General features: G+C 31.3%; 2 protein-coding genes and 2 pseudogenes across 6 annotated transcripts in view; 3 read left to right on the top strand and 1 right to left on the bottom strand.

The window, feature by feature from the left end:
- LOC107629592 (aquaporin-1-like) overlaps positions 1 to 1,022 on the top strand; it is a 2,448-nt gene extending 1,426 nt beyond the window's left edge. The window contains exon 2 of the mRNA XM_016332411.2: positions 246 to 1,022. Within this exon, the coding sequence (XP_016187897.1) occupies positions 246 to 863 (618 nt within the window). The 3' untranslated portion in view covers positions 864 to 1,022. The remainder of the gene's footprint in view (positions 1 to 245) is intronic.
- On the top strand, positions 4,080 to 6,005 carry LOC107629593 (annotated as a pseudogene).
- Positions 13,744 to 16,076, top strand: LOC107632491 (annotated as a pseudogene).
- On the bottom strand, positions 19,000 to 21,403 carry LOC107629594 (peter Pan-like protein). Of its 5 annotated transcripts, XR_001617996.2 has the most exons (5): positions 21,043 to 21,403; positions 20,310 to 20,473; positions 19,894 to 20,182; positions 19,554 to 19,733; positions 19,000 to 19,335 (listed from the first exon to the last, which is right to left on the bottom strand). XR_001617996.2 is itself a non-coding variant. In XM_021118114.1 (3 exons), exons 2-3 carry the CDS (start codon positions 19,669 to 19,671, stop codon positions 19,190 to 19,192), a joined length of 264 nt encoding a protein of 87 aa, XP_020973773.1. In that variant the 5' UTR covers positions 19,672 to 19,733; positions 19,894 to 20,197; the 3' UTR covers positions 19,000 to 19,189. The 5 variants fall into 5 exon arrangements, 2 of the variants coding, with proteins under 2 accessions (XP_020973773.1, XP_020973772.1); XR_001617995.2 differs by lacking the exon at positions 20,310 to 20,473; XR_002358808.1 differs by lacking the exon at positions 20,310 to 20,473 and having other exon boundaries at positions 20,015 to 20,182.

The raw sequence follows: 21,652 nt of genomic DNA, 5'->3' as shown, positions 1-21,652 counted from the left end.
CATAGTTACTTCATAAACAGGAGAAAAAGGTTACTTTTTTGCACCATGGTTTGCATCCCAACAAACATAGCTCTTTATTTTTTAGTTCAAAAGCCCTTTTTTGTGTCTGCAACAATTGTTTTGGGATATCAACATGCTTTTTTTAAAGGGCTTTTGTCATTTTTTTAATAAAAGATTATACTGTATTACTGTCTCTAAGATTAATATAACAAAGAATGACATTTTATTTTATTTTCTTGTTTTAGACATGGGTGGCAGCGCTGAGAGAGCTAGTTCTCAACTACATGTTAATGTTTATGCAAACAGGCTCAATAATCCGCTGCTTGGACTCAAATGAAGTTGATCCCAAACTGTTAGTCCCTGTTGTAATATTCTTTTTATTATTGTTGCTATTAAACACAATTCCATTCTTCGAAATTCACATGAGTTCCACTGTCACAGTAATAGCAATATTAAAGAATGTTATTACTATAACACGTGGACTAATGTATATCATTGCACAATGTATTGGATCAATAATTGGTTTCATTATACTAAAATATGTAATGAATCCAAAATTACAAGAAAAGTATTCATTAGAAAGCTGTGCAATTGGTGATGATCATAATATAAAACTAGGATCAAAGCCACTAGTTGCATTTTTTATAGAATTTTCATTCACATCTTTGGTGCTATTTACTTTGGGATTTGACAAAAAAAAGTTAAAGAAATTAGGATTACCAAAGGTGTTGACTGCTGGAGCATTGGCATTGACAACGTTTGTCTCTATAATTGTTAGTGGATACCTAGGCTATGCTGGTGTTGGGTTTAATCCAACAAGTTGTTTGGGCCCCTTTGCTGAGAAATGGATTATTGGCGAATGAACTTTAGGTTTTTTTGGTTGGATCTTTCTTGCCTTCATAATATATTATGAATTGTACAAATAATTGTATGCTAAGTGAGAGTGTGAGTGTGTCTGTATGAACAACAAAAACAAAAAAATTGTATGCTTTGTTTATTTATCTACAGAAAGAGTTCAATGTGTAATTGTTATATTCTGTTAAAGGCGGATTGATTCTAACTTATTTGAAAGCCATGTAATGCATTTCTGTTCTTACATTGTAAATTTGAATGCCATCTCTATTTTGTATGTTCCATGTAATGTATTTTTGCTCTTACATTGTAAATTTGAATGTCATCTCCATTTTTTAATGCTGCATACAGATCTTTACATTATAGGGATATGTAATCAGTAGAAAAAAAATATTAAAAGTATTAATATTTTTATCTTTCAATCATTATAACTTCGTAATTATAGAATTGTAATAAATTATAATTAACATAATAACATCTAAAATTACAATAAATAGAAGTTGAGTTAGTGTTCACTCCTCTTGTAAGTCGTTACACAATGCTCCGATTCTTAGTTCAAGTCGTCTAAAAAGTACCTTTTTTTTTTCTTTTTTTTATCCATTATATATATCTCTTTTTTTAACGTCATAAATCTTTATTATTCTTTTACTTTTATTATGAAGTTATAATGATTGAAAGATACAAAATATTAATACTTTTAATTTGAACATAAATAATTGACATAATGTTAGAGATATAATCAATACCTTTCCTATGAATTTAAGTTTTTGAAAGAAAATTAGTTTCATGACACATAATTTATATCTTAATTATATGTTTGGCTCCCATAAAAATGTTTTCAAGATCGCTTGTCTAAAGTAAAATTTTCAATTGCATCCAAATTTTGGCATAGTGTTAGATCATATTAATAATTGATATAACTATATAATAAGATGCTTCCATTGCAAGAATATTCACAGTACACAAAAGTCAAAAACTGAGTATGTAACATATCTTTTAGTTTTAAGCAACTTTTTCCATTTAACAAAGTCATTTCTTGACCTAATGTATCTCCTTAATAAAAAAGAAATCATAATCAACAGTTACAGTTTACAAGAACTTTTGAAAAACAATCCCTTATACAGGGGTCTCATGCTAACGATAGTTGCATTAGATAACAAAATAATTAAGCATGTCATTATTTTATTATTTAGTTTTTGTTATCTCATGATAAATAAATATACATTTTATTACATAGAGTCATAATCTACACAAAGGTACATTCATGTGGTACATCCTATAAATGACAGGGTAGCCTTTTAGGATCAGAAACAAGAAAAAAGATAAAAACTTAATCATCACAATTCACATAAATTTGAGACTTATTATATGAGGTCTACATGCTTGTATTTTGTGCATTGTTCAGATACTTGCTGCTTACCACAGTTTCTAAATCTCTCCGCATATATTGCACAGATTTAAGGTTTTGAATAATTTTATTTTTTGGAGATATATATTTTAAGTCATTATCATACATTAAAGTAATCTAATAGTTTAAATTTGGATTCTGATCTATATCATAATGGCTTAGAGCATGATTTAAACTTATACTATTAAATTATCTTAGTGTATGACTTATCGAATTTCTGTTTTTTTGAGAACGAGTTGATAAGATAAAATGGTACCAAATCTATTCCTTAAAAAATTATATTGTAATAAAAATAATTTTAAAAACGATAGATAAATACACTCTGAAAATTATTGATAAAAGAAAAAAAGAAGAACGATTATCAAATGACTCAATTTTAGTTTTCTGTTAAAACTAAAACTAACAGAAATATTTAAGCCACAATTTTATATGACGTCATCTAGTTATATAAGAAACAAAAGTACGCTAAACAATTAATTGTTTTGTCATCTTTTTGTTAGATTTTTTAAAATTACTTTTATCAACACTTGAATTGGAGGTAGTAGTTATATGTTCAAGTTAGATATATAACAATATTATGGCAATCAAATTTAAACTATAAGGTAAATGTTTGTGTCAGTGTGTGTATTATATGTTACAAAACGTATGTGTAAGAAATTAAGAATAGTGTAAACGATGAGGAGAGGGTTAAATTGTAAAGTTGAAAAGAAAAACACCTAAACGTATAAAACTTGAAACCAACGTAATTTTATTAATCAACAAGCATATGCCATTTTACTGAAACAAGTATTTAGAATTAGAGAAAATTTTACTCTTACTAAAATGACACTCCCTTCCCCTCTATTTTATAAATATACATTCTTCTCCCTTCTAACTTTTAAAAAAATTTCCTCTTTAATCCATTTTAAACTTTTTGTGTTAACTAATGTTAACTTTTATCTATTTTTTAAGAAAAATAAATTATTTTTAACAAAAATTTTAATTTTTATCATTAAATTTTGCTTACCAAAATATTTTTTAATAAATTATTCTTTTATTGATTAAATTATATTTTTAAAAGAATTTAATAATTATATTATTTTTTTCTAAAATACCCTTCAATAATTTTTTAATTATTAAATTATAATTTTACCAAAATTTTCATTAACAGTTTTTTTATATTTTACTATTAATTTTTCGATATCTATATTTATTGTTTTAACATTAAATAAAAAATTTTAGTAAGATTATTTTTCAATATCAATATATATTAATTGTTATACATATTAACAGTGGTAAGATTTTCTATAAAACTAAAGAAAATGATAAATAAATGTATTGAGTGGTTAATTTTGTGTCTCTGGAGCTTGTACTTGTTCTCCAGATTATGGATTTTGTTTTTGAACTGTTGTTATGTAGGACATTTTGTTAATTATTTAATTTTGACCTCACTGTGGGACTAAATTGATACTAAATGAAACTTTTTTGGATTCAAATAGAACACTTTAAATCTTAAGGACCAAAACAGAATTACGCCCAAAGCTAGGACCAATTTAGTACTTTACCCCTCTTTTTTTGTTACAAATTTGCAATTGATTTCTTTTTTGTAACTTCACCTTTTTGTGCCTATCTTCTTATCAACATATATAAGGAAGAATCTGGTTAAGGAACATGCTGGAAACTAAAAATATTAGTGTGTCAAAGTGTTGATTATTTGCGCTGTTCAAACTTCAAATCATACCTCAAAACTAATTAACTACTATGCTTACTAAGAAAATGCTAGAAAGTTTGGAGTTATTAGACTTTCAGAGTTCGTAGTAACAAAAAGTCGACGTATGTTTGGAAAGTTTTGCTTCCAGCTGCATTTTGAAGGCAATGTCATATTCTGGGGACAAAAAAAGTTGCTCTTTTTTGTGGCATGCTTTTGGAAAAAGTAAAATTTCTCAGCTAACAAATATAACTATATGTGCTAAAGACAGCAAAAGGATAAATATATAAAGCATAAGATACATTAGTCACAACATATAGCAATATGATTCTAAGGATATTATTGTGACGTGTAAAAGCAATGTACCATATGAATCAGGATTAACGCATATGAGATGTTTGTTTTAGTGCTCCAATGGGGTTTTTGTTTCATAGATGTTGAATGAGTTCACACATGGCAAGCAAGAAAAAGTGAGCAAGAGTGAGTTCAAGGAGGTTCTGTCAGACATTCTGTTGGGTATGGCTGCTGGTTTGAAGAGAGATCCAGTTGTAATTCTACGCATTGATGGTGAAGATCTTCTTGAGTTTGTTAATGGTCCAAGTTATGAAGCTGAAATAGCATCCATATTCTCTCAGATTGGTTCCCCTCAAAAATCACTTCGTCACCATATAGTTACAGCTCTTTCTCTAAACTCACTGTTGATCAAGGAATTCATCCTGCTTCAGATTCTTGAGTAATCATCAAATACCAACCTTTGTTACAAACTTTGTTTGCCTTGATCAAGTACATGACCCTATATTCTGACCCCGTTCGATTTGTGTAGTCTAAGTTCTTATTTGTTTGTCTGTTAATTATTGACTTCTTAGAACTGAATATTTTACACACACTTATGCTAAGTTCATTTTGTACTTACTGTCCACTGTATTCTGACATCGTTTGATTCATATAGTCGAAGTCGGTTAATTGTTGACTTACACACACAGTAATGCTAAGTTCATTTTGTACTTATTGGTTTATGTTAATCTATTTAGGTGTTTAGCAACATTGTGGAACCTGTACTGTTATCTCAAGGTGGACCTGATTGGGATAAGCCTCTTGCTTCTGAAAATCAAAAGACATTTTTGGAGGGGTTTAAGAAAGTTGCATTAAGTGCAGCTGAACGGCTTAAGGAGCAACCTGTCATTGTTGCTCATAGCGAAAACACCTTTGATGGATCTGGTGTTAAGAGACTACTATCCAACAAGTTTGAATTTGACAAGGTTAATTCATTTCTTTATAAATTAGGATCATATTATATATTATATATACTAATTATCTTACTTTTGTTAAAATCTTGCATTCAGTTGACCAATCTATTGTTGGATATGCAGACTTTGAATTCAGTTGTAGAGAATTTGCCTAAAGATAAGAATGGAAAAATTTCAAAGGAGTATCTACGGCTAGCAGTAGATGGAGTGTCTCCATCTGCTGGATTACCACCATTTGGTGCAATTGAAGAGGTATGATCCCAAATAATTTATCGAAGTTGTTTTATATATTTATAACTGTTAGTTCGGACCATGATTTATCCAAATTGACAGGTATTTTAAATCAGAGGGAGTAATATTTTGATCTGTTTCAAAAGTTGGTAGGTGAATTTTGTGACAGTTGATTGTTATATATGCAGATGGATAAGGTTATTGGAGAAGTGTTCAAGATGATGAATGCAGATGATGCAAAGATGGTTAAAGAAGATGAGAATTCAAGAAACTGTTAACTGAAATACTAGGAAGTATTATGTTGCAGCTTGAGGGAAATCCCATATCAGTTTCTTCCAACTCTGTAGTGCATGAGCCTCTTGGTTCTTCTTCTTCACTTCTCAAGCCATCAACTGCTGAAACAGCAGCATAACCTCCTCCCAAGTATAATGACACTTAAGAAATAATAATCATATCATAATAATATATAACATATGGAAACTATTAATTAGTAGCATGACTTGTCAAGTTTGTATGTATGCTGTGGGGATATTTATGAATGTGGAAATTTAGAAAATGTCATGGGGATGGAAGAGTTATTAGTCAGCAATCACTTCCTGGTTTATTTGGGTATGTTGATCATCACTTCCTGTTGTACTGTGCAGAAATTAGGCTGTTTTATCATGGCATAAAAAAAGAAAAATAAAAATTGCATTTTAATCCATGTGGTTTTGTGCTTCCTAAAGTTGTATTGTAATGGCCAAATGATATTACCTCACGCATAACCACAATCATTGTAAAAATAATCTGCAGCCATGATCTCCACACATTGCCTAATTTATTACTCTTATAATTATGCAGCATTACTTCGTATGGTCATATTCAAATACCACAGCAAACTTATCAGTTACCAAACACACGTGTTGGAGGATTTATTCTCCAAAAGCTCTTGTAAACGGTAACTCTTCATTATGATTTTGTTTTCATTATTTTATTGAAGGAGATATATTAGGCCAAGAATTGGCTTTGTTAGCTAACTGGAAAAATTGCTTAGAACTAAAAGTCATGTTACTCTCTTTTTGACTTTTGTGTACCGTGAATATTCTTGCAAGTGAAGCATATTACTATACAATTATATCAGTTAACGTGATCTAACACTATACCAGAATTTTGATGCATTGGAATTTCTACTTAACAAGGATGGTAAAACTTATATCAATGTCCCTATTTTTTCTGTATTGATTACACATTCCTATAATGAAAAGAATTATATGCACCATAAAGAAATGGAGATGGTATTTAAATTTACAATGTAAAAACAGAAATGCATTACATGACTTTTAAATAAGTTAGAATCAATCGGCTTTCACCAACTGTTTAACAGAATATAACAAATACACATCGAACTCTTTCTGTAAATAGACAAAATTGGCATATAATTATTTGGTGTTATTTCCCTCTGTTGGCCTTGGGCTCATGCCATCTTCAAACTTGAAGATCATTTGAGAAAGCAATTCTAAGAAATTGAGTCAATTACAAACCTATTTTAACTCATGTCCATCTGGCCATCTTCACTGAGAAATGAACATTAGATCTTTTGGGTTTGCTCTTTTTTAGCATGCATAATATATGAAATAATTATCCATTTGCCAAACAATAGTGCGACTTCCGAAGATAGTAGAATCATATGTCCCAAATGATCAAATTTAAAGATGTAAATAAAATTGATGTAAAATATTTTACTATCGGCCAACCATATATATTCTTATACCACTGCAATGCAAGCTAAGAACTAAATTATGGTATAAGAATATATATTAAAAAAAAAACTGACAAGAGCCCTTTTTTATCTTAGAAAAAAAAAACAATTGTTACAGACACAAAAAAATCTTTTGAATTAGAAACTGAAAAGATATGTTTGATGGCCACAAAACATGGCCCAAAGTCAAAATTAACTCATTTCAGGCAGCTCCATCATTTTCGCACTCATAGTCTCATAAATCTGAATAAGGCAGTGTCTATCAATAAGGCTCAGCAATCTCATACCATTTTCTCCTACTCCTTCCATTTTGTTCTTCAGATTTATCTCTCTCTTTCACCGTTTTCATTTTTCTTTTCTTTCTTTTTTTTTTTTGCGCCGAAAACCCTAGATCTGTACCTCTCTCACTGACGGCGTTTTTTGGCCACTCAACGTCTCTCTTCACTCAGTCACTTCTCGTCACTCTCTCACCCCTCTTCCGGGTGGTGGTGTGGCACTCAAGCGCTCTCTACTCTGGTCTCACTCACTGTCTCGCACTCAAGCTCGTCAGTCGCCGGTGGCAGAAACAGACGGAACCTGCATCTAGTCCCTCGGCAGAAACAAAAGGAGCCTTACATAGTAATATTAGATGAAAGACTCGTATCCAAGAGATTGAAAACCGATATCACAGCAAACAGGCGTTAAAAACAGGTCAACAATTATACGGTTGGTTTTTTGGCTTTTAATTGCAGTTTATAGTAAAGGAAAGCAATTAATTATTTTTTTCTGTTGAGGCTAATCATATTAAAAGAAATTATATATTTGAATTGCATCCACAACCTAATCACCAATATAAAGCTATATTGAAACAATCACAATGATAACCCGGTTTAATAATCAAACATAAATCTTTCTTTAATTAAATCATCGAGGTTTTTCAACGGAGAAAAAGCAAAAGGAATAACAATTCAATGCAGTGAAAGTGAGAGAGAGTGTGTGCGATGACAAAAACCTTCTGAAGACAATAAATAAATATCATACAAATTTTAAAGAATAAAATATTTACCATCTTCAAACTTTATTTTTTGACGAAGGTAAGGCAGGACAGATCCGGACCAACCCGGAAAAAACCAGAAATCCCAAAGAAGTTTACCCTCGTTAAAAAAAAGGTTTATTCTTTAAAATTATACTATCTCCGTCTTATTTTATTTTCTTCTTGCTTCAAACATAAAAGGCAACAATGATCGAGTTAGTTGCCACAAGAGTAGAAAGAAGTTGCTCTTAATCTATTAGTCCCAGTTGCAGTGTTTTTGATATCATTTAAACTCCTACTAATAATGGTTTCCTTTTCTAAAAGACACCTTAGTCCAACAATAATTTTAATATCACTGTGTAATGACATACATTAGTATAATAATGATATTAAAGTTATCGCAAGACTCAGTGTCTTCTAGAAAGTGAAACCCATGTTCGTCGCACTAACCTCCCAAAACTTTCCTCCTATTTGGTTCCCACATTCACCAGCTTGAATATGCAAGATTTCTCTCATTTTTCTCAATGGAAAACTACTCAAAAGGATTGGTGAAACACTTGAGTAAGATCAAGTATATGATGCAATGAAGAGGAAGAGAGAAATGGATGGCCTTTTATAGAACAAATAAATGCAAAGAGGGGATATTATATGATAAGACTTGTAAATTTGGTATTTCACTCTTTTTTCTCCATATATAAAATCATAATTATTAGGTAAAAAACCATATCAACTAGAAACCGTGTAAAATTATTTTTTCTTGCAGATTTTTATGTAATTAATAATTTTAAATTTCACTTAACCAGTATTAAAGTTTAATTAATGACAATAACTTTAAACTTTAGAGTTTTTACCACAGGATATAATGGTCATTTCATTTAAAAATACCTATACATCAAATATGCTGGTTCTCTATTATATGGTCATTAGTGCACGAATTATAGTAATAACATCTTTTAAAAATTAAAAGTGCCTATTTAGATATATCATTGGTTTGGATTTAGCTAAAAGTTTTGGAAGCACTAAACACATAAAGTAAGTTATTTCTTTTGAAAGTGCAAGGGAAACACCTTTTGATAGTTTGTAAATTTTTCTGAAAGTTTTCAGCTTCCTCCTTTAAAAAAAAAAATAAAAATAAATGAAGATTTTAACTAATTTTTAAAAGAGTATGTATTACTCATAATGTATTTTTTTTCTATTATAAAAAAGGTAATCTTTATTTTTTAAAAATATTTTTTATCATAATCAATAAAACCTATAATTTAGTATCCTAATTTTTCACAAGGGTTCAAATGCTTTCTACTCTCAAAATGGAAAGACTAAAAATCTATAAGTTATTTTTTCTTATTATAAGCATCACATGTGTTGGATCCTAATTTGTAGATTAAAGTATTTTTAATTTTTTTTATAGACACATGAAATAAGTTGGTTATTCATTTGTTTTTACAATTGCATTTTCTAAAAATAATTTTTGAAAGATGGGTATGCTAGATTGTTTCAAAAAATAAAAACCAATAAAAAGTTTATACTATAGTTCAAAGACATGAAGTTACTTTTATATAATTTGTTTTACTGAAAAAGAAATATTATTGGTAATTCTTAATTTTAGAATATCACATCAATCAACTTTATGCCTAACAATTCAATACTTTTTGTATTTACTTCAATAGTACTATAAAATACACAAATAATAAGTATAATAATGTTAGATAAAATTATAACTTATGTTTGGTCTTTGCAAGATTTATTTTTAAATTGATTCAAGTTAAGGTAGTTATTCAATGTTGTTTTATTTTATTTTAATAATTATGTTTTTATCATATTCAATAAGATTTTGTATTTTTATCATATTCAAGTTAAGGTAGTTATTCTATATATGTGGCTTTTGAAAATGTTGAATTTGATTTTGTATTTTTATATATAAGATTGCGACATTTTTAAAAGTAACAATTTTTGTTATATTTTTGGTAAAAAATAAACGAGGATGTGTAAATTCATAATATTGTATGTAAAATCTATTCAGGGAGACAGTTCAATTATACCAAGCAGTTTTAAAAATGATAGACAATACTATTGTGTAGAATAATCTAATCAACAAGTAATAAAGCCACATGAATTGATTTCTAGTTAACGAACTTTAAAAAGAGGCAGGTTATAAGTAACAAGATCTGTTAGCAAAATATGGGTCAAAAGAAGAATCTAAACACTACTTTCTTGAAGATCATCAACAACCTAGTTTAAAATAGTAATCAATACATTTTTATGTTATCTTTTTAAGTACAAAAAAAAAAATCATTGACACTAGAACAGTTTATTAAGGTGAGTAAGTTTATGATATGATTGAGATTCACATAAGCTAAGCTTATTATATTCTAAGCTAGGCTCACCCACGATGAACTTAAGAACATCACTTTATTTCTGACTACATTACACAGAAAGAAAAAGAGATTATCCCTCGCAAAGCAAAAGGTGTTATGAACACTCAACTATACATCACATGGTTGAAGGGACCCTGTTTCAGAATACATGACATCGAAAGGAGCCAACCTACAGTGCTACCTATATACCAATTTAGTAAACAAAGAAAGTGGAGAGAAGATGGTGGAGACAAACCTATATCACATGGTTTCTGAATAAAGAAAAAGAGAAAAGGAGTGCGAGAAGATGACTTTAAGAACATCACATGGTTGAAGGGACCCTGTTTCAGACTACATGACATCGAAAGGAGCCAACCTACAGTGCTACCTATATACCAATTTAGTAAAGGAAGAAAGTGGAGAGAAACCTATATCACATTGATTCTGACTACATTACACGGAGAAGGAAAAACAGAATATCAACGTACGTGTGTAGCAGTTTCCTCGCTTACTCAATCATATATCACATTTGATAAGAGAACAAAGAAAAGAAATTAAATAGGATCCGTCACTTACTCAAGTAATTCAGCATCTCAACCAACCTTCTTTTTGAGTATTTTCCCACTGAGAAAAGAAGAGAGAAATATTGATTCATCTCAACCATCTCGTAAATGGCTGCTGTTCGAGTAATTTGGCACAAATTTCTTGTCCTAATCGGTGCCCACGACTTCCTCTCAATAAAGGTTGAGCTTTCCTAGCAACAATCTCAATTTAATAATTGAACTTGCATCATGATTGATTAAAAAGAACGCATTACCTCAAGTCCTCAACCTATAGGAAATTAAAAATAGTTTACGAATGCTTATAAATTCATAAATAAGATGGAAAATTGGTCTTAGCCTTGGCGCCGTACGCACGCGGTGCAGTTTCGAAAGTTCCGAGCCAGGGTCATGGATCTGGGCGGCGTCCATGGCCGTTTCCTAACAGATCTCTTTGGCGTGACTGCTTAACAAATTTATTGCGATTAAGGTGGTCATAATCCAAATCAAAACCATCTCTCTTCCAACTGTCAAACTCTCATAGGTTCTATCATATCTAGCCTCCATAGACGGCACCCTACTAGCAACTGCTACAACAAAAACAAATCTCAAATCAATAATGGTGCTTGAGCTGTCAATTTTTTACCACATATATGATGTCCTAGCTTTAAAATATTAAACATGTGTCTCTCATTTTTTACGAATTCAATGAAAGGTAATGCCATTTGCTTTGAGAGGAAAACTGCTACACATGTACCTTAATAATGTCTTTTTCTTTTTCTGTGTAATGTAGTCAGAAACAATGTGATGTTCTTAAATTCATCGTCGGTGATCTAGCTTAGAAGATATACAATACCCAACATATAATAAGCTTAGCTTATATGAATCTTAATCATATCATAAACTTACTCACCTTAATATATAGCTTCTTATTAGTGTCACTGGAACTGTGAAATTATTGCCGTTCATATCATAAGCTTACTCATCACATGCTTCCAGTTTCTTTCTTTACCCTACTCTACTACAATTATTCCCTCCAAATTCTACTGTATCAATATTGGTATCAAAACGTCCTTTGATTAGATATCGGTAGCAATATAGGTAGCATTCATTTTAATGTTTGTCTCCTTCTCGCACTCCTTTTTTCTTTCTCTATCTCTTTCTCCATGTGAATTGGCTATTATAATATGTTAGAAAATATAGCTATTAGATCAATTTCATGCTTTATTAAATCGTATAGCATGAAGATCATGTTGCATGTTGCTCTCTTTAGTCTTAACACATTAACAAGAGAGTAATGTTTACCACTTTACCCACATTTAATAATAATGTTTATGGCTAGGAAAGAAAAACCAAAATCATGTTGAACAAAATGAATCGTGTGGGAGCCAAATAATACAACCAATAACTGTAGTCCATCATATCCTATTCTATCCCCACATTGTCATACTTTATCCATCTTTCAATTCTTTAGGATAATGAATAATTAATGACAACAAGATTAATATTGCTTCTATACCACTTACTTAGATCTCATCAACAAGATTAATAAGTTGCTCTAATATTAACTTTGGTGATTTATTTTTAAAGAAAATGAGAGATGTTAATAGATTATTTTTAAATCAACTCTACTTATACGAGATTAGAATAAAATGAGAGACACATGTTTAATATTTCAAAGCTAGGACATCATATATGTGATAAAAAATTGATTGCTCAAGGACAATAATTTGATCATTTCTACAATAATGTGAACAGCGAATTAACACACATGCACGTGATAGTGATAATAATAATAATGCATGCAACTATTGAATTGTGTCTCTATATTTGATCAGTCACCAACAAGTAGATTTGATACTTTATATTCACCAAAACTAGACAACATAACAAAGAATATGATGACATGTGACTTAGGCCAAGGTTGTATTCAAATATTTAGGTCTTCAATAATGCAAAGATCATCAATATTTACCAGTAAATAATATATAAAGAGCGTATTAATTATTTTTTAATTCACACTAATTAAATCATAAAATTTAATTTCGAAAACTATATTAACTATGTCAATTGGCCATTATAATACGATAATATTAAAAAGACAAAAAAAAAAACAAAATTTATATAAATTTTAGCTAATTGTTTTTTATTACCAAACATTTTTGTTATTATGGTGATATTTAATTATCACTATACTAAAAGTTGAGACAAAAATTTACTTAAATACTAACATGAGTCGCATTATTTTAAAGTAGAGATATTAATCATTTTTAAATCAAATTGACTTGTCCACCAGTTTTAGAACCAAAAATAAAAATTACATTTAACTATTGTGTAGAATAAACTAGTCAACGAGTAATAAAGCCACATGAATTGATTTCTAGTTAACGAACTTTAAAAAGAGGCAGGTTATAAGTAACAAGATCTGTTAGCAAAATATGGGTCAAAAGAAAAAACTAAACACTCCTTTTTTGAAGATCATCAAAAACCTTGTTCAAAATAGTAATCAGTAATCAATACATTTTTATGTTATTCTTTTCAGTACAAAAAAAATTATTGACAGTAGTGTGTATATATATGCCCTACTGCTGAAGCTTTAGATAGTGTATTCTCTCTGTTCTTTCTTTGGTGTTTCTCTCTCTTGTTCAAAATTCAGTTCTAAAAACATCTTTAGAATGGAACAGAACAAAGAAACACAGACATATCAATCTCGATTCATGGATTCATTCCATAAGATTCTTGGAGGCAGAGAATTCTTCTCAAAGGAGGTAATCTCATACTTAAGTTATATAAACTCGATCAAATTTATGATTCTACGAATAAACTTTTATTATTTAAGTTTTTTAAAATCTTACTTATATTGATCGAAAGAGTCTCAAAATGTTTTGAAATAAAAATAGAAGATTAGACAAATAAATAAACAGTAGTTTTTATTTTTAAATTTAAAAAAGTTACCTTTGCATGGCAAGATATCTTCTACCGTTCTTCTCTTCCATCTCCAACGGTGAATCTCCACCAGTTGGCTTTCCGGCATCACCATCTTGCTGCCGTGCTGCTAACTCTTCGCTGACAGCAGCAACATTTAGTGCACCTGAAACCAACATTTAGCAGCAAAAATTTCAAGGGAAAAAAAAGGAAAGAAAAGAAAAAAGAAAAAGGTGAAAAGAAAAAAAGATAAATCTGGAGATAAAAAAGTTCAAAAGATCTTTTTTTGTCTGCAACAATTGCTTTGGGTTGTCAACATGCTCTGTTTTTTTTTTTCCCGATAAGAAAGGGATTTTGTCAGTTTTTTTTATAAAAAATTATGCTATCTCTAACATCTTAATTTATTTTCTTCTTGTTTCAGACCTGGAAGCTAACTCTCATCGAGTTAGCTGCTACCGCCGTACTCATGTTTGGGCTAACATGCTCAATTATAATTGTCGAGTCGAAGAAAGTAGCTCCTGTTGTCTTAGTGCCAGTTGCAGTTTTTATTTTATTATATCATTTTGGCTCCTACTAGTAACGGTTTCATTGTCCGGAAGACACCTTAGTCCAACAATAACATTAATTTCTCTATTAAAAAATGTTATTACCATAACACGTGCACTAATGTATGCCATTGCACAGTGTATTGGTTCTATAATTGGATTCATTATGATAAAATATATAATGGATCCAAAATTACAAAAAACATATTCGTTAAGAGGATGTGTTATTAGTGATGATCATCATAAAGGACTAGGATCAAAGCCTCTACTTGCACTACTTATAGAATTTTTTTGTACATTTATTGTGCTGTTAGTTGGTGTTACTCTTAAGGTCAAATAAATTAGGGTTACGAAACGGGTGTATGTTGACTGCTGGATCAGTGACATTTGTAGTGTTTGTGTCAACAAATATTACTGGACACTCAGGCTATGCAGGTGTTGGGCTTAACCCAGCAAGGTGTTTGGGTCCAGTTTTGCTAAGGGGTGGGTCACTGTGGAATGAACATTGGATCTTTTGGGTTGGCCCTTTCTTAGCATGCATAGTATATGGACTACTTATCCATTTGCCAAGCAACAGTGCGAGGTCCGAAGACAGTAGCATCGATGTGGCAAATGATGAAGTTTAAAGATGTACTGTGGCTGAGGCATGTCATCCAGTGGCAAAAGTATTTGCCTCCAACTAAAGTCACATAGGTTCGAATCCTAGCAGTGGCAGCTAGGTTAGTGTGTGTGAGTGGGTGTGTGAGTTTGTTTGTAATGACCCAAAAAAAAAAAAAAGATGTACTGATGTACATGAAGAAAAAAAAATGAAAGAAAGTGTTGAAGAGAAGAGGACCGTGTGTCTGACAAGGAAGCCATGGGAGCACTGTGTTCAAGTTCCACCGAGTAAAAGAGGGGATCTGGATTTGGGGCGGGTGGGTTGTTGGGTTTGGGTAGGGTTGAAGGGCTTAGCCCAAGACCAAAAAAAAATTTCTAAAAAAAAGATGTAAAACACTTTTCTGGACGGATCGGGTCTTTGTAGGACTAAGCCCATGACCCAAAAAAAAAGTTGTAAGAACCAGAACGATGAATAAACCGGTCAAATGAATGATTTAATGGTTTAATAGTTTAATCAGAATTAGAAAACTTGTTTAATTAAATATACAATAAAATTATATTTAGACTAAATAAAACAGATTCCAGCCAAATATCTGCAATGAGTTTTTGTTAAAAATAAAGTAATGATTGTCATGACATGCTGAATAACTTTGTCGAAACTAAAACAGATATCATACATGGCCCTCGAGCAGAGACTCCTCAAGAGAAGCTATGATGATCAGAATTGCAGCAAAGCCACCCAATACAAAACAGATGAATTTTGCGATGATAGATATGATAAGTGAAGGAAATTGCTTGATATATTCAGACGCATGCAAGACATTGCCCAAATAAAATCATATATTCAAACTTTAAAACGCAAAACAAAATCGTGAGTTGAAATAAAATCATATATTCAAACTTTAAAACTCAAAACACAGCAACAAAAAAAAAAAAAACAAGTAGAAGAGCAGAAACCAGTACCTGGCAGACAGATCGACGGAGTAGCGGCGGTGAACGGGAAGGAGAGGTGGATCTCAGATCTGGCCTCCGTGATAACGCTGGATCTCAGATCGGGGGACGCCGACGCCGATGCCGACGCAAGTACCCAACAACGGTGGAGAATGAGTGCACGAAGCAGAGCAGAGACGCAATCTGCAGCGAAGTAGGCAAACGGCGGAGAAGTAAAGGAAGGAGCAGATAACGCTGGATCCATAGTTGGAGGCGTGAATCAGAGTAAAGGAAGGAGAAGTAGGCAAACGGCGGAGAAGGCAGCGAATGGTGGAGGAAGAGGCACAGAGCACTAGAGCAGTGAGAGAATGAGAGTTGAGAGAGGGGAACGGTGCAGAGAGTGAGTTGAGTCATGAGTTAGTGGCTTCGTTGGGTTAGGTTAGATTAGTGGGTGGGTTAGGTTCCGGGCACAAAACGACGCGTTTTAGAGCATGTTAAAAAATCGGAGCTTAAAAATGCTAATGAAAAATAAATACTCGGTCCACAATGATTTTGAAGGGAAGTTTGTATTGAAATCTGTAAAAACTAGTACATAAAATCTAATTACTCAAATATATTTACCCAGGTTATGTTCATATCAAAGTAAAGAAATTGAGAGACAAACATGTTAATGTTACCTAAGCCCGTTCACCTTTTTTATATCTGCAACCTACAGTTTCCCAAAGCAAATTAAAATGTTCAAAATTTTAGAGAGAAAGAAGCAAACAAAAAAAATTCAACAATTATTTTAAATACTATTTGCAGGATGCCAAAAGATTGTTTCAGAGTTTTGCAGATAATAATATTGGTCAAATTTATATTCTTAAAGTCTAATTAAATCTAATAAATGATTAAAGCATATGATAAGTGATTGGTATATGGTACTACAAAACTTTAATCACATATCTAAGAGTTTATTGCGTGAATAATGTCTCATATGATATACAATAAAACAGTTACATACATGACATGCATGAAGGCTGATTTATAAGTGCCATTTTCATCACGAAATTCCTAAAAAGATAATCTAGTACCTCAACACCATACTTGATTGCAATGCCAGCTAACGTGTCCATTTTGGAGATAGAATGTTGGATGCATCCAAGTGCAATAGGAGGTGATGCACGAGAAGACATCATTTTGGGTACCTTTTTACCATATCCACATGCAAATTGATCATGATGATACCCATTAGTCTCTTTCCACATAAACATTTCCATTTTGAAAATCACTTGAAAAAGAAGATAACGAAAAAATATAAAATAAAATTGGGCTGCAAAGGGCATCTGTTTTATATAAAAAGGAATCAGACTGGGTGCACAGGTTGAGACTTTGAGGGATGAAAAATGTGGTTGGTTGTAGGAACAAAGTCCCTCAACTAAGCATGGATTTTGGGACGAGCTAGTTCGAGAAACAAAAATTGATGCTGTTTTTGGGGAACTTTGCTAGGTTCTCTTTCTTATCAAACAAATAAATACTTTTCTCAAAAAACAATTTAATAAATATAATTATTCTTGTATTCGTAATTGATAAGTTGGAGGAAAAGATATTAATGGTTTCTAAGTTATAACGGTGATCGTTCTTTTCAATATAAAACAACCCACTGGAATTGTGGTCTTTGAAAACATTGGATCATGTTTACTGGAACATATTTAAGGTGTTTCTAGTCTTAGCCGATAAATAGTAAAGCAAATAATTTTACAACAATATCAATTGACAAAAGAACTTTGATTTCTCAATTATATATATAACTAACATTATTTTAAAATTGATTAATTCTTATTATCTAATTATTGCACAAAAGTTACATAAACATTTATTAATAAAACTAGGCGTTAAACTTTATGTAACCATGTTGTCATAGCGCGCTTCATTTTTGAAAGTTATGATGCTACTTATTTTGTTTGATTTTTTCTTTTTTTATTCCATCTCTTTCTTTATCACTATCATTATTATGTTCGTCTTTTTTTTTTTAATATATATTTAAAAAATTAGAGCATAGAAATCTTGATGCATAATAAAAAAAATTTGATGCACAACAAAAAATTTTAAAAAACCACATACCCAGAACATTGACACTCAACTAACAAAATACGCATAACACAAATATTTGGTGTATAATGTAAAAAATTTTAGTATATAGTACAAAAATTTTAAAAAACTATATATCCAAAATATTAACATCCAAACAACAAAATACATACAATATAAAAATTTTGGTACACAGAACATAAATTTTTTTCGCAAAGCACACAAATTTTTGATGCACAATACAAATTTTTGAAAGACTACGTGTCCAAAACATTAATTCATTCAACTAACAAATTACACTCGTAACCAAAATTTGTGCGAAAAAATTTTTTTACTGAGTAAAAATTTGTGCTATTACAAAACTTTCTAAGTTATATCAATAAATTTGTGTTTTATACAAAAATGTATGTGCTACGTGCACAAATTTCTTTGCTATGTCCATAACTTTTTGTGCTTTACAATAGAAAATTTTGTGCTAAGGAAACACAGAAAAAGAAAAATGGTGACCCATATGCAAATTTTGTTTTCTTGAAGTTGTACTAACTTGGTTGAATTTGATTGATTATAGAAAGACTTATACATGTCACATCGTCGCATATTTATTATGTTTCGTTTACTGCATTGCGTAAATTTAATATATTTAATAAAGAACGTTATTTAATTAAAATTTTGTATTCCAGTTTCAATCCAATATTTTGCCCATTTTATATCTCTCTACAATTATTTAGATATATCCATAACATCAAGGTCCAATTTTTAAAGCCTAACATTTTAAAGGAGTCCTGTTTATGGTTGATAATAGAATTGGCATAACTAAGTTTCAGCCAAATAAACTACCTGGAAAAAGTGTCTTAACTGGAGAAGAGTTAAAACCGGTTTTTGTTACTCTAACTATATATGAACTTAACTGCTTCAAACAAAATTTATATATAACCCAAACAAAATTTTATATGAGGCCACTAGAATGGTTAATGAAAATTTTCTGGTGGCAACTTTCTAATCATTAATTAATTCATAACTTTCAGAACACGAAAACTGAATATCACCATTTCCCTTAATCAAGTTCTTCATGGCCTTCATCTTCATCAACTTCAGAACCATTGCCATCTTGATCTTCACTACCTTTTGAATCATCTTCATCTTCATTGTCCTGCATCTCATTATCTTCATAATCATGTTTTCCTTTGTCACCAGGTTTCCCTAACAGGGAAGAAGAAATGAGATAAGGAGGTATTTTCAAAAGGAAAAGGCATTAAGAGACAAGATGCAAACTAGTAGAGAATTTAAAACGAAGATACATATAAAAGAAGGACTAAGGAACGATTAAGGAATAGGAAAGAAAAGAAAATGAATGAATTTGCGAGTTTCCGAGGAAGTACAGATAACAAGGATATGCAATTGCAAGATGATATACCTACCATATTCACTGAAAAGGACTTCTCCTGAACGAAGTCCCTTTTCAACTTTAACTAGTTGAAGAGTCATCCTGGGACCAATTTCTTGAAGCTTTCGAAGCACGGTTAACCCTACCAACATCGCTAGACAAAGTTACAGTTGCAGCTTCTTCCTCTGCCTCACTTTCTGATCCATAGCCAGCTCTTAAAAATCAAAGTGGATGTGAGAATCAATAGAATGAAAAGGAAAAACAAAAAAAGCATTCTTATTTTTTGTGCATAATACAATTCATATGAAAATTAAGAGCAAGTTAAATAGGATCTATTCAATACAAATCTTACTCCTAAAAAATATCATATTTACCAGTTTGAAGAAGGAAATAATGAGTGGAAATGTTAGAAATGGATTATATCCATTCTCCAAATGGGAAAACGAAGGTTTAAGTAGATAAGCAAGGGACTTCCTTTGTCACGAAATCACTCACATCTTGAAGATTCCTTAGATCTGGCACCTGATGGTTCTGCACAAATTTTCTTATTCTGCGTGAAACACCTACTGGTTGTAATCTTATCGAATAATGTCGAAAATCAATTTGCTTAGTGTCTTTGTTGTAATTAAGCAACACAATCCTTTGGCTGGAAGAGAGCTTAACCTAGAACAGCATATGTCACAAATTAAAAGAAGAACTTGAGCGTCAAGTAAGTTAATGATGCATATGTATCAATAAATATATTCTGAAACATGTTAGTTATAAGCTTTAGAAGTAGATCTCCACTCACAAATACAGAAAGTACAATCTGACAAGAAAGTACAATCACGAACAGTTACGACAATAACCAGAGAAGAGACATCACAACAGATTTCTATTTGGTATAATAACAATGTCATCAAGAGGTCTTTACTATCCCATCAGCCTCCAACTTTCTTGAAGATCATCAACAACCTAGTTTAAAATAGTAATCAATACATTTTTATGTTATTTTTTTAAGTACAAAAAAAAAATCATTGACACTAGAACAGTTTATTAAGGTGAGTAAGTTTATGATATGATTGAGATTCACATAAGCTAAGCTTATTATATTCTAAGCTAGGCTCACCCACGATGAACCTAAGAACATCACTTTATTTCTGACTACATTACACAGAAAGAAAAAGAGATTACCCCTCGCAAAACAAAAGGTGTTATGAACACTCAACTATACATCACATGGTTTCTGAATAAAGAAAAAGAGAAAAGGAGTGCGAGAAGATGAACTTAAGAACATCACATGGTTGAAGGGACCCTGTTTCAGAATACATGACATCGAAAGGAGCCAACCTACAGTGCTACCTATATACCAATTTAGTAAACAAAGAAAGTGGAGAGAAACCTATATCACATTGATTCTGACTACATTACACCGAGAAGGAAAAACAGAATATCAACGTACGTGTGTATCACATTTGATAAGAGAACAAAGAAAAGAAAATCAAACCACCAGCAGGATAAATTAAATAGGATCCGTCACTTACTCAACCATCTCGTAAATGGCTGCTGTTCGAGTAATTTGGCACAAATTTCTTGTCCTAATCGGTGCCCACGACTTCCTCTCAATAGAGGTAATCCCATAGTTTGCCTTTCTTAAATTCTCTTTTCAATTTCTTTCTTCCAAATTACACATTCACAACCAGCGAGACCGGAGAGAGGTGAGACTGTGAGAGAGTGACGAGAAGACACTGAGTGAAGAGAGACGTTGAGTGGCCAAAAAATGCCGTCGGTGACAGAGTCAGAGAGATTGAGAGAGAGGACCAGATCTGGGGTTTTCGGCGCAAAAACAAGGGAAGAAAGAAAAAAAAGAAAACGGTGGGAGAGAGAGAGAGAGAGAGAGAGAGACGGGTTACTTTTTTGGACTATGTTTTGTGCCCCAACAAACATAGCTCTTTATTTTCCACTTCAAAAACCATTTTTGTGTCTGCAACAATTGTTTTGGATAACAAAGAATGATATTTTATTTTATTTTCTTCTTCTTGTTTCAGACATGGATAGCATCGCTGACGGAGCTAATTTTCAACTTCTTTTTAATGTATTTGCAGACACCCTTAATAATGGGCTGCTTGGACTCAAATGAAGTTGATCCCAAAC

Source organism: Arachis ipaensis, chromosome B03 (assembly GCF_000816755.2).
Source record: "Arachis ipaensis cultivar K30076 chromosome B03, Araip1.1, whole genome shotgun sequence".
In the NCBI taxonomy this organism is placed as follows: Eukaryota; Viridiplantae; Streptophyta; class Magnoliopsida; order Fabales; family Fabaceae; genus Arachis; species Arachis ipaensis.
The sequence above is the reverse complement of the archived record's forward strand: the minus strand, read 5'-3'. Positions and strand labels throughout refer to the sequence as shown.